We start from the raw sequence: 13,446 nt of genomic DNA on the forward strand, positions 1-13,446 counted from the left end.
AGGTCCATACAGAAAGGGTTTGTCGAGATAGGTGTGGAAGAACTTGACTGGCCTGCACAGAGCCCTAACCTCAACCCCATCCAAACACCTTTGGGATGAAATGGAACGCCGACCTCGAGCCAGGCCTAATCGCCCAACATCATTGCCCGACTTCACTAATGCTCTTGTGGCTGAATGGAAGCAAGTCCACGCAGCAATGTTCCAACATCTAGTGGAAAGCCTTCCCAGAAGAGTGGAGGCTGTTATAGCAGCAAAGGGGGACCACCTCTATATTAATGCCCATGATTTTGGAATGAGATGTCCACATACTTTTGGTAATGTAGTGTAGCACCCCCTTGTGTGCACTGCCGCTAATACCGTATACTCCGTTAAGGTACAGAAACGGTATGAAGGTATGAAAATCTGGATACGGCCCAACCCTAGTATGCATAACGGGTCAACTTTGAGCACCTCTATCTCCTGAATGTTTTGGCATTCTGATACCAAAAAATGTCACTTCTGACCACTTCTACCGTGGTCAAATGTGTATGGAACGTTTCGTTGAAATAAAAAGGGATTCGGTCAAAAAGTGATTGAAATCAAATGGAACGACCTTCTTATTAAAACAGCCAGGCAGTGAACAGGGCACCTACAGTACTACTGTAATCCGCCAGGACTAAATAATATTGTTGATTCCTGATAAATGCTACAGCTTCTGTACTGCCATGAGTCTGCACTTATCGATTAGACTGTAGACCGCGGCATTGCATTTTTCCCTCGTCCTAATCCCTGATCTAACGCAGTAGGGATCCACACTAAATCCAATAGAGCCATGATAGATCAAAATAAGGGTATCCACAATTAAAGCGTTCAACACTCCTGACAGATACGTGGTTAGTGATCAGTGATTACTTCTAGTAACGGCATTCCGTGTTAATGGGTAATAAACCTTGTATTCATATCAGCCAACATAAAATGTGTCAATTGGGCCTGAGGTGTACAGTACTAAGTAAGTCTGCGTTGAGTTAAGGCTTTGCTGTACTTTACTAACGGCGTCGTGCTTTGTTGACTCCCCCATGCTTCGCTTTCTGTAACCGTCCCAGTTACAGTCAGGAAAGTCTTTCGTTTAGCACCCCCTGACAAATGACTCTCTCTAACGACTAGAGGTCAGAGACCATGTGACCAAGGTGAAGAGGCTGGAGTGTGTGTGTGTGTCTGGAGAGGGACCTCTATGAAGATGTTGTTGGTAGATCCGGTGTCCTGTTCGAATACCTGGTAACACTTTCAGTTGCTGTTATACCGGTGTTGTAACACTGTAATTAGCTACACTAGTAACGGCATCGTATTACGTCCTCCCCTGCTTCCCATCCCAGAAAGCGATATAGTTGAACACTTGCTTTCACTTATCCTATTATGTTAGATTGCTCATGCAATCCAGCTTTACTTCAAGGAAGGGTGGAGAGAGAGACGCATTTTATAGGCTACAGTAAGTATCTGGCCTTAAACAGCTATTAACAGGAGATAACCATTAGGCCCTGAAGCCTTATGAGGGGACAATGAGGGCAGGGGGCCAGTCTCCCGTTATCGTTTTTTGTGGTCGGTTCGGTTAGATTATTTTGGTGAGCATTCTCCATTCAAATGTTGCTTGCGTACAACATACAGCAACATATTTCATCAGAAATGAAGTGAAAACTATTTGAAAGAATAGCACAGGGCTCTCCCAAAAATCAGCCTAATGCTCGATGAGGCTACTAGTTTGAATAAAAACGGCGCCTTGATAGTAAACAGACTTCAGCTGGCAGACATGGATGTACCAGCAAACATTTTTGTTGATCTTGTGGAACTGGATGACTTATCTGCTGGGGGAATTGTCCATAATCTGTTATCTGCATTAGAGGGTGTAAAGTTGACCGAGGACTTCCTCTCCAAAACCCTCATTGGAATTACGCGTGGTGGTGTCGTCTGTCATGCTGGGACGCAAGAGCGGAGTAGCAACATGGCTCCGGGCCCTCTAACCTAATATAACTGTTCGGCACACAGGCTTGAGCTTACATTAGGCAATGTGGTAAAAGAGATGGGAGCTATCAATCATTTGAAAATACTTATGGACAAGCTAGCTGTGCTTTATCCCGTATCCAATAAGAAACTAATGGAGCTGAGGGAGTGCATCGAGAGTTTAGACATTTAGATGTGCTAAAATCGACAGGATCTTGGACACTAGATGGGCGGCCTCCGGTTTTAGAACTGTCGAGTCCGTGTGGGAAAAAAGTACCCGGCTCGTCACAAGCATTTCACCACAGCGGCTGAGGAGGCCTCCTGCGACGGTGTGATCCGTCAGAGCTAGTGGCCTTACCATGAGCATATCCTCGCATGCGTTTGTCAACGATCTAGGCCTTATGTGTGATGCACATCAAGAACTATCTGACTTGTCACTCAAGCTCCAAAAGAGAGACTGCACAATTACTACTGCACACAGGGCAGTCACCAGGGAAGCGAGGGTGTTCAGTGCAATGGCAGAGCAGCCAGGCTGACACACACACACACACACACACACACACACACACACAACTCAGCCAGACAGGGATTCGGGAGAACTCTTTCTAAGACGTCAAACTGGATGGTTGAAGACCCAGCGGCAGAGTCCTTAATCAGAGGGAGTTTTTCATAGAGCTTGGCGAGGAACCGTGGAGGCTAGAATGTTCTCTTAAGGAGGACGGACGGTGGACAATACAGGACACAGCCAGGTCACAGAGGAGCTGAAGGTGCTTTACGCGCAATACTGTCCGGAGGACGTAGGAGCTGTGTATGGAGAAACAGAGGTAGAATCTCTCGGCCCGCGGTTTGGCATCGACAGTCCACATACGGTCATGCGGACCTACAGGCACTAATGATAATGATAAAGGACACATTCCAGATGGACTTAAAGTGCTGGTGATGGTGATCAACACTGTCCCCATCTCCAGTACAGAATGCGAGCGGGGATTTTCTCAAACAAATCTGATTTGCATCCTCAACCCCGCGCGCCTCTCTGCATACCTCCACCATTTCAGGGCTACTCTTTCTGAACCTTGTTGGTCCACCCCTGACCCAATTCAACCCGGTCCTCTATGTGAGGTCATGGATTGCTAAAGGACACAGATGTGTCACAGACACCAGGAGCAAAACAAGAAATAGGGAGGAGACGCACAGGCTAAGGTGGCACTGTGACGTTAATCTGAATAAGCACTTCATGTTATCACATAGGCACTAGACCTGTGTACTATAGTAGGTGTTCTGCTGTAGCCTACATCGATGTATTTCATTGGAAGTATATTCTGATGGCACAATCATTTGACTTGATTATGTTCGTTCTACTGCTACATTGATTTCTTGAAAAGCACACGAAATTCAAGTCTTGTAAGCCCCACAGCTATGTGTGCATATGCATATGGCAGGTGTTCTGCTGTGACGCCTAAAAATGTTGCTGTACATTGATGTCTTGAAAATTAGGCTATAAGAAATTCAGACTTGTAATCCCCACAGCTATACTAGAGTTTGTGGGCATATTATACATGTTTGGGACGGTGGCTGTGAGAGAAGCGCGCCAGTATCTCTCACATAACTAGAATGACATTCACTTTCTATGATCTCTCTCCCTCTCTGCTCCAAAAGACACAAGCATCTCTCAAGCGTTGCACTGAATCATTTAACTTAGACTCTATGCTGTAGGCCACCAAAATATTTGATCAACTTCCAAATATTGTTTTGAGAGCGAGAGAGAGGGACAGAGAGAGGCTTTTGGAACGAGTGCGTAGGCCGTCACCAGTGAGTGAGCTGCGCATCGTGTGGGTCAGTGAAACCGGAAAGCATTTTTTATGACTACAATTTCCTCCTCACATTGTAGCCTACAACGTGTCTCCACACACCTAGGCCTAGGCTATTGATGGATTCAAGACAAGGTCATTTTTTTATTGATATCCGATTCTCAGTTTTGTCCGTGTCAAAGTTGCCTGCCATTTCGATCATTTGTGTGGCATTAACAAAGACTCGGCCAAAGTCTCCAGTCATGTAATATGACGTACATAGAATTGCATGAAATTGTTTCATCAAAGGCCAACATTATTCCCATTTTTTACCCACAAAAAAATGCACCCATGTATAAAACTTCTGTAAGTGCCTCTATTCTACTGCTCTATGCCACTACACAAATATGATGAAATGAATGCAATGCTTTATTATAAAAGGAGATGTTTTATTATTTCGTATTTCATGCATTCCGGGTACCTCAGAACTCTGCAGGTCACCCCTCTCGTGCTCACTGTTTGTTCCGGCACCTCCCGATTTACAAATGAAGCACTGGGTACCTCGCAAAGAAACTGCTTTCTATCCCTTTCAATTGCACATTCTTCTGTCACGCATTCTTCTGTCACGCATTCGTCTCGCTCTTCTCTCCCAGCACTAACCTAACGTAGCAGGTGTAAAAGAAACACACCGGCATGCAATGGATTATGGTCGTTGTTGTTAATGACCAAGTTTTCTGCGCTAAACTATGTAGATTTTTTTGTTTGTTTTTGGAAACTACAACTCCCTACTACAGTTTGGGCTTGATCTGATTCATCTCTAGAGAAACTACGCAGCGCGTGCGCATTGAGCTCACGGAAGAAGAAAAAAACAGAAGGAAATGGAATTCAAAATAATTGAACCAATGATTTTGGTTAAATCGCTCAGCATAACACACACACAGACGTTCTGACCTGAGGCTAGTTCCCACCAGAGCCAGGCCTGTAAAGCAGCCCCCCTAGAGAGGCTGTCGACCCAGTGAACGGTTCCCAGTGTCAACAGGAAACAGACGCAACACACACATCCTACACAGGACATACGTCCAACAACCAAAACAAACCCTTTTAAAAATGTCTATTTATTCTACACCCCCCTGGCTTCTGTCATTGTATTCTAGGCCACTCACTGTTGTGTCAAGGGCAGACTGTCGATATCGTGGCCTGTAACAGTCTGAATGCAGACCAAAGCGGCAACGAAAAGTTTGGTAGCAGAAAATCATTTCACACAATGCACGTTGCGTCACACAGACTGAAGTCGGAAATTGTAAGCCATAAGGCGGTAACCGGTGTGGTAAAACGCTTCTGCGATCATCACAACATACAAAGATCACTCCTGCATGGGTACAATGAACAAAGTACATCCTTGTATCCCCTTCCCTGTTCATAATAACCTATTCATCCCAATAAAGTATACGTATTCATCTATTTCCAGCCTCATCATCACAAGAGGAGCAAAACAGAACATCAGACAATCTCAGGTCCCCCCGGGCGCTTGGCGGGTAATGTTGTTTAAGAGCACCCTGAGGAGGTGGCTGGCTGCTTGTCTCATCAACTCGATTTAGAGCCCTACTGTTGACCAGTGCTCCGATTAAAAGTAGTGCACTGCATAGGGAATAGGGTGCCATTTGGGATGCAGGCCCCCTGTGTCTCTCCTCCATGATTCCTCCGGTTTCGTCCTGTCGTCACAGGAGACATGCAGTCAACAGCCTCTCTCGGTCTTCTTTGTGTCTATTTATAACAAGATTGGCTGTTGACTCAACACCTTCACGTAAGACCTCTCTCTGGACTGCAATGACGGGGGGGGGGGGGGGGGGGAAAAGAGGAGGGGAGAGGAGGATGGAGCATGGAGAGGGACGAAGAGAGGGGAGGGAGGGGCAAACATGGCCTGCAGATGAAATACTCAACAACAAACATACCCACACACCCAAAAGCACATGTTCAAAAATGAGCTTGCACACACAGGGAAATACATGAAAAGCACATATGACTTCCCACACACACAGATTAAACAAAAATAAACACACACACACATGGCTTAGACCAAGCCATCAGCAACATCAATATGTCAACCTCAAGGCAACACCGGCCCTCAAGATGGCATCGACAGCACTAGAAGTGTGTGATCTACTGTTTGGATGCAGGATTCTGGGTCATTGTGTAACAGGCTATCTGTATGCTGGCTGTATGTTCTCTGAATGTTGTTTAGTGAAGGCTTTCCCAGACAGACAGGAAATTAACGGCTTCTCTGTCGTGACACAGACTGTGGAGGGGCGGGGGTATGGGGTCCAGCCTCTAGGTCAGGGTGGTGAATGACCTGACTTTGTTTGGCCATCAACACCTCCCTCCGTCGGCTCGCACACGCACCAGCGTGCACACGCGCCGGTCAAACCCGTACTTTTCGAAACGCAGTCCTTGAACGGAGGTTCCTCTGTTTGCGGAACAGAATTCCGATTATAAAATGTGGGAGCGATTACACAGCCATCCATCTCTGTTATCAGTGGCCCGGCGTTCCCTGGAATAGTCTTCCCCGTCGCTACGAAGACAGTCCATCCCAAATGGCACGATATTCCCCAATGTAGTGCACTATTTTCTAACCAGGGCCCGTTGAGATAAGGTCAAAAGTAGTGCATTGGGTGTGGTATTTGGGATGCATACCTAGTTCCACGGGAAGTCCTCGAGATCCGTGTGTTTGTTTGTATGCGTCCCTACTTCCTGTCACCACTAACACTGGTGCCACCCATTAGCAACAGAGTAAATACACACATACGCACATTTTGGATCACACACGAAGAAGAGAACAGAGCATGCTTTTAAGATTCCTATTGCAACAGTGGCACTAGGGTTATTACATACATCTGTGTGCTTATTTTCGTGTTTGCTACTGAATTAACATTGGTTGGTATTGATCAACTTCGTGTGCTTACAGTAGGCCTATACCTAGTGCAGGGTAACTAACACTAATTAAGTAAATTGTACTTCCATAGTGACAAAATAATCTGTTGAAAAATGCAGCTTTGAATAGAGAGACAGCCTTGTCTCCTGCTGCTGTGTTGTCAGGTCATGTCAGGCTCCTACTGTGTGTGTCTGAAAGGTGTGAACTATAACTGATACCATTCACCTTCACTCATCCTCACCTACCATCCCCTCCCCCGGCCAGTTAAATAAATCAATAGTAGGGCCTCGGCCTTTAACCCCACTTCCTCATTTGTATTTTATTTATTTAACCTTTTGTTTTAACTAGGCAAGTCAGTTAAGAACAAATTCTTATTTACAATGACGGGCCTAGGAACAGTGGGTTAACCGCCTCGTCAGAACGACAGATTTGAACCTCGTCAGCTCGGGGATTCGATCTACTAAGGCTACCTGCCGCCCCAATACGAACAACAGACGAACAACAATGAAGCAGCAGCATCGCTTTTCTTCTTTTCACTCTTTTTGAAAAGCCTCAGCAAAATGCAGGCTAAACCACTTCCTCTTTTTGACATTGTGACAAAGAGCGCAAAGGAACTAACTGACAGGCTGACTCTAATGCCGGGTTCTGCCCCGTGGTGAGGCGGTGGTGTCGGCCCATTGTCTAACGGTCTCGTGCCACACCGGGGGGGATCAGAACCTCTAGAAGTCAACCATAATAATATTGGTGGCCCCATTTTCCCGTGCAGTGGCCCATGTGTGGTTGGTAGGCCAAATGGTTACAAGGCTCGTGGCCTATAGCCTGTCAGCTGGATGTGTCCTTTAAAAGGCACCGTATTCTTTACTTATGGACCCAGGTCAAAAGAAGTGCACTATATAGGGAATAGGGTACCATTTGGGACGCATCCAGCTGACTGACTATAGGCTACGAGCCTTGTAACCATTTAGCCCACCAACCACGCATGGGCCACTGCACGAAAAAAATGGGAAAATGGAGCCATCGATATTACTACGGTTTACTTCAAAGGCCCGATTCCAACCGCCTTGCAAAACAGTCTGGCTGCGACAAGGTTACCACATGCGCACGCACACACAGAGAAAGAGAAACACGCGTGCGCAGTGCGTGAAGGCAGTCAAATTCCACGTGACCGTTTTGTCACGGTAATTATGCTTCTCGGAGCTCTGATACTGCCGATTATCATTAGTAGCCTACCAAACTAGCTGCCAACTGGTACTCAGAACTCTATTGTCCCCCTAATCCCTCTGACAATGCAAATGTAAAAAATTAACAAAACAAAAAAATCAAACACTTCACTTCATGTGGCACAACATTTCTATAGGCTTTGCAATTGCGGGAGAAAACAGAGTGATGGCCGCTAATAAAAAGAGGAGGATCCCATCAGCTTTCTATAGGCTAGGCCTACTATATTTATTTCTTAACTTTCCGAAAATTATGCACATTGCGTATAATTTACAAAAGACGTATAGTCTACCTGGCTGGCATGAAAATAAACCACGGGGAAAAGCATCCTCCATTCGCTATTTAAGTGCATAGATGACATATTTTTTCCCGCTGCCCCTGTTTCGATACAGTTGCGTGATAATGGTTAATTCTAAATCTAAACAAATGTTACACATATTATTTTGTATAAGTAAAGAGAAGATTCAATCAAGAAGTCTGATGGGTGACAATATTCGCCTATCAATTATATATTAGTCAGTCAGCATGGCTACCACAGCATTACGCTTAATGGGACTATCATTTGTTTTTCAACAGGACAATGACCCAACACACCTCCAGGCTGTGTAAGGGCTATTTGACCAAGAAGGAGATTGATGGAGTGCTGCATCAGATGACCTGGCCGCAACAATCACCCGACCTCAACCCAATTGAGATGGTTTTGGATGAGTTAGACCACTGCGTGAAGGAAAAGCAGCCAACAAGTACTCAGCATATGTGGGAACTTCTTCAATACTGTTGGAAAAGCATTCCAGGTGAAGCTGGTTGAGAGAATGTCAAGAGTGTGCAAAGATGTCATCAAGGCAAAGGGTCGCTACTTTGAAGAATCTCAAATATTAAATATATTTTGATTTGTTTAACACTTTTTTGATCACTACATGATTCCATGTGTTATTTCATAGTTTTGTTGTCTTCACTATTACTCTACACTGTAGAAAATAGTACAAATAAAGAAAAACTCTGGAATGAGTAGGTGTGTCCAAACGTTTGACTAGTACTGTACACCTCGGAATTGGATAAGGACGCGCGCAGTTGCATCCCCGATGAGCCTGTCTTCACTTGTGTGTAGCCTGTGAGAAAGACCTGATCACGTGAAGGAGAGCCATGTGAGTGCGAGACGCTTCGGATTGCGCAGCACACTCAGGGAGAAGGGCACAACGCAGCAAGCCCAGGCCGCAAAGGCCATGGATTTTTTAGGGTGCATTACAGCCACAAAGGCGATGCTACTGTGAAATTCAAGGCATTATCAAGTGCTTGTCAAATTGTGAATGAGAGACTATTGGTGTGTACAGCCTGAGCAAAAAACTAAGAAGAGCTCATGCCCTTCAAGCGACTTTTTCAAATCATTATTAGTCTCATCATGCAGCCTTACAATGTATTACAAATCTAAACATATTGCCCAACATTTGTAGAACAACTAAAGTTACATTAATAACTCTAAATGAAGCATACATATTTCTTTGTTAACTGATGAGCACAGTTAAATCCCTCAAATCGTTTGGAGAAAATATTTATATATTTGTTAAACTGTATTCTTCATACTATGAAATAATATAAAATAATGCCACGGAATTATAAGCAAATCTTGTCTGCTAAATGAACTAGTTTAGCCCACAGCCATTTGGCATAGCCACATCAGGACCTAGCATAAGGACAACTCAGAGTACGCTATTCTGTTCTTCTGAAATAGACTACATTTTCTTCATATCATGCTTCTTTAGACCTGTCTAAAATAAATCATGGATTTATTGTGAAGGTGTAGGCGATATTACATGGATTTATTAGACTTTTTTTATGTGTGGAAGCCAGGAGATGCTAAATGTGTTTATGTTAATTAACGGTCAATTACCGTGAGACCGACAGTTATTTGCTTGACAATCACCGTCTGACAAAAATTTCACGACCGCCACAGCCCTAGTGGTGATAGCCTACTGTGATATATAATATCCCCTTATGGCACCCCAATTAAACAGCGATGATGTCCAATATTCATCGATAACCTCACAACCCAGCCCCATGCCTTCAGGGTTCGTTCTCAACAAAGGCAGTGAATAAAATGTGAAGGACATGTCATCGCTTTGGGGAACAGTATCTACATCTCTTTGTGCTGCTCGACTCAAAATGCAAAAACACATTTCAGCAAGGTCCAAAGTAATTTTTTTCTCACACTGAGTCATTGAGGGAAAGCAAGTACGTTGTAACGATGAAAAGACACCCTATTGCAATAGCAACAACACATGGCATGGAGAGCTCACATGAAGAGAATTTGATATTATTGTGACTGGCAGAAATGCCCAACCTGGTCTCAGAGCATTTCGTATTATTCTGTACGTAAATCTAAGACACTCCATTTAGTATATGTTACGTTTCGTATGGTATGTATTACATTTTGAATGTCCATCACCCATCTCATATGATGTTACAAATTACAATTCAAAATGTGTTGCGAATTTTCTAAAGGTACAATGTTATGAATTTTCAAAATGTATGATATGTTATGAATTCTAGCTAGGTATCTAACATTAGCTAGCTGGCTACCGTTAGCTAGGCTAGGGGTTAAGGTTAAGGTCAGGGTAAAGTTTAGGAGTTAGGTTAAAGCGTTAAGGGCAGGGTTAGCTAAAAGGGTTAAGGTTAGGGGAAGGGTTAGTTAACACACCAAGTAGTTGCAATGTAGCAAAAAAGTAGTATGTAGTTGAAAAGTGGCTATTTAGCTAAAATGCTATCGGTGATGATATTCAAATTTGCAACCTTCATTCACGTTATACACCCACCTGTCCAACCAAACTACTTTTCTTTTTGCATTAAGTAACCGTCTGTCTTATGTAACCATACCAAACGTAACATATCATACGTACTTGAGAAGACAACTTTACATTTACTATGCTACGTCTAGTCTATGAGACCAGGCTGCAACGCCCCATGGATATGCTCCCCCGCCAGCACCTGGGCTGAGGACTTTCAGAATCCCACAACACTCCTGATTTCAACCAACAGATCATTCAGCCTATCAGCATAATAGCACTGATCTGCTTAATCTTCTGCACCTATATGAAGGCATGCTCGCACATGCTTTGCCTTATCTGCTCTGTGTACAGTAGCTAGAAGAACACCACCCATATGTTGCAACAGCAAGCCAAATTCTAACTGTACCAATGTAACTATTGCTGTACTCTACATATGGACAGCTAAATAGCATCACCAGAGAATGCTTCTAGGACTCACATGTGAGCGAATCAATTAATTAATTGCACCGGTAACAGAGACACACAGTGACAGACACACAATGCGCTCTGCAAAGGTCGGCAGAAATCTTTCAGTGGGTATTCAGGGATCGCGGAGGGGCATACCTCAAAGAGACCTTCACACAGCAGTCATTTTGGCTCGCCATCCTGTCCTCTTTCTTTCAGTGCTCCCCTCTGTTACAAAAGTATCTGAACTGTGCCAGTCAGAGTCCGTTCAGTGCGTAAAAATCCAGCGTTGCGTCAAACAAAAGCGCATGGAGCGGTACTTCAGGTTAGAAGCTCGGGCCGCGGTGCTGTCATCATAACCTGCGGTGGGTAATCCTGCTACCGTCGGCTTCTGCTTCTGTCCACTCTCACAATCTACACCTCCGTTCTTCGCACGCGCTTTTCTTCTCCCTTCTTATTTCTTTCGCCGCTGCTACATCCTGTTGTGTATGTGCGAAGTCTACAAACGATTTCGGCGCTCATCCAAAACCACACAGTAACAACCTTCTCTGCCTATTTGTTGTCTGTCTCACATTGAATGTGCACAGCGGAGGCAGAGAGAGAAAACCGTAGGGGGGCGGGTGTAATCGCATTTGATTGACAAGCTCTTAGCCACACATTTCAAATACTCCCGCCCCCGTCCTACCTAATAGGCCAATTAGGGAGTTCAGAGCCTCAGAGTCTCAGAGGCGCCCAATGGTGTGTGTGTGCGTGTGTGTGCGTGTGTGTGTGTGTGTGTGTGTGTGTGTGTGTGTGTGTGTGTGTGTGTGTGTGTGTGTGTGTGTGTGTGTGTGTGTGTGTGTGTGTGTGTGTGTGTGTGTGTGTGCGTGTGCGTGTGCGTGTGTTAGGTTGTGGGCAGTAGCACAGGGAACATCTGAGGCCCGTTAACCAGTCATAAAGAGAGTCAATGTTCCCATGTCTGAGAGGGAGGTTCAAGGGTCACAGATTTAACATCATGGGGGTCAAAGGTAACATACCAAGTTAGAGATGTAATTGTATGATGACTAGTGCATGGTAAAGTAAAAAAGAGTGAGTGAGTCTATCCACTACAGATAACATATAACAAGCACAGAACACGCTGGGATAGGCCGGTCGTGACCAGCAGCAGATAGCTAAGGGTTTCAGGAAGAGTGAGTCGATCCACCACTGATAGGCCTATATTGCTTCATCCCGCAACGAGCCAAAATGTCCCGTCAACAGAGGCATATCCAATATCTCTATTAACAATACTTGTGATTCGTCAGGTTGAATGTGTCCTTCACTATCAAATAAGCATTTAAAACACGTTTTTATCTCAGGGTCTACCATTTTCCGCCTGTATAAGTGGGAAATCACGTGTTAGTTTACGCTTGTGTAACTGCGTGGTCTAGAATGGACTACAATGGCAGCCCACGTGCAGAAAATGGGAGACCCTGGGTAAAAACTTTTTTAAACGCTATTTGATAGCGAAGGACATATTTATTGATAGCGAAGGACAGTATTGTTCCTAGAGACATTGGATGTTGACGGGAAATGTTATTTTGGGGAAACCGCAGAGTTTAAGGTTTGGTTGATCAAGGACGCCAGGCTACGGAAGCTTCCACTATTGAGCCATCTGTAAACAATGGCTCGTTGCGCGATGAGTCCTATAGGGACTAATGGCAGATAGATCACGGTTTTGAGTAAAAAGAGTGAGTCTATCCACTACTAGTAAAATAGTAGAAGCAACGTAACTCGTTACAAGCATGTAACAAGTTATATTAGACCTATGGATTTGATGTTAAGAGAGTAAGGTTTTATCAACTGGTATTGCAATGGTGTTATGGTAGAATGTGTTTTCTGGTGGGGACGAGCAACCTGCGAAGGAAGTGGCTCAGTGCCGTGTTTCTTTCCTGCTTTCAGTCACAATCTTCAAAAGAGGAAATGTAAGTTCTCTCTTCCGTTTTTTCGCCCCGCTGTTCTCTCCTGCCGATCACCTCCAGGCTATTGTAGCTGTAGTGAATGTTTGGAAGCAACGTCAGAATCAAGGACCATCTCTGATCTTTTGCACTGTTGATTTTCTCAATGAGCATGTGTTTCAAAAGTGTGATTTCCTCTCTCTGACTCTGGCTTCGACAAGCGTGTTGATTCCTACCGATTTATGGTTAATCTTGTAGAAAAACGGAACATGTCCTAAATCCTTTCCTCATCCTCCATGGCTCATGTTCAAGGGATCAAATCCCATCTGACAAATTGTAATTTTGTTCTGACACCATTATCTGAGATGAATTAGATGCACGTCACAGAAACAGGG

General features: G+C 44.5%; 1 protein-coding gene across 4 annotated transcripts in view; it reads right to left on the minus strand.

Moving 5' to 3' along the window:
- Nucleotides 1-11,731, minus strand: part of LOC129814860 (kinesin-like protein KIF21B) — a 107,423-nt gene extending 95,692 nt beyond the window's left edge. For all 4 annotated transcript variants that reach the window (XM_055867962.1, XM_055867960.1, XM_055867961.1 and 1 more), the window contains exon 1: nucleotides 11,295-11,731. In XM_055867962.1, the coding sequence (XP_055723937.1) occupies nucleotides 11,295-11,335 (41 nt within the window). In that variant the 5' untranslated portion in view covers nucleotides 11,336-11,731. The remainder of the gene's footprint in view (nucleotides 1-11,294) is intronic.
- Nucleotides 11,732-13,446: the final 1,715 nt, after the last annotated feature.

The sequence above is a fragment of the Salvelinus fontinalis genome, chromosome 18 (genome assembly GCF_029448725.1).
Source record: "Salvelinus fontinalis isolate EN_2023a chromosome 18, ASM2944872v1, whole genome shotgun sequence".
Taxonomy (NCBI): Eukaryota; Metazoa; Chordata; class Actinopteri; order Salmoniformes; family Salmonidae; genus Salvelinus; species Salvelinus fontinalis.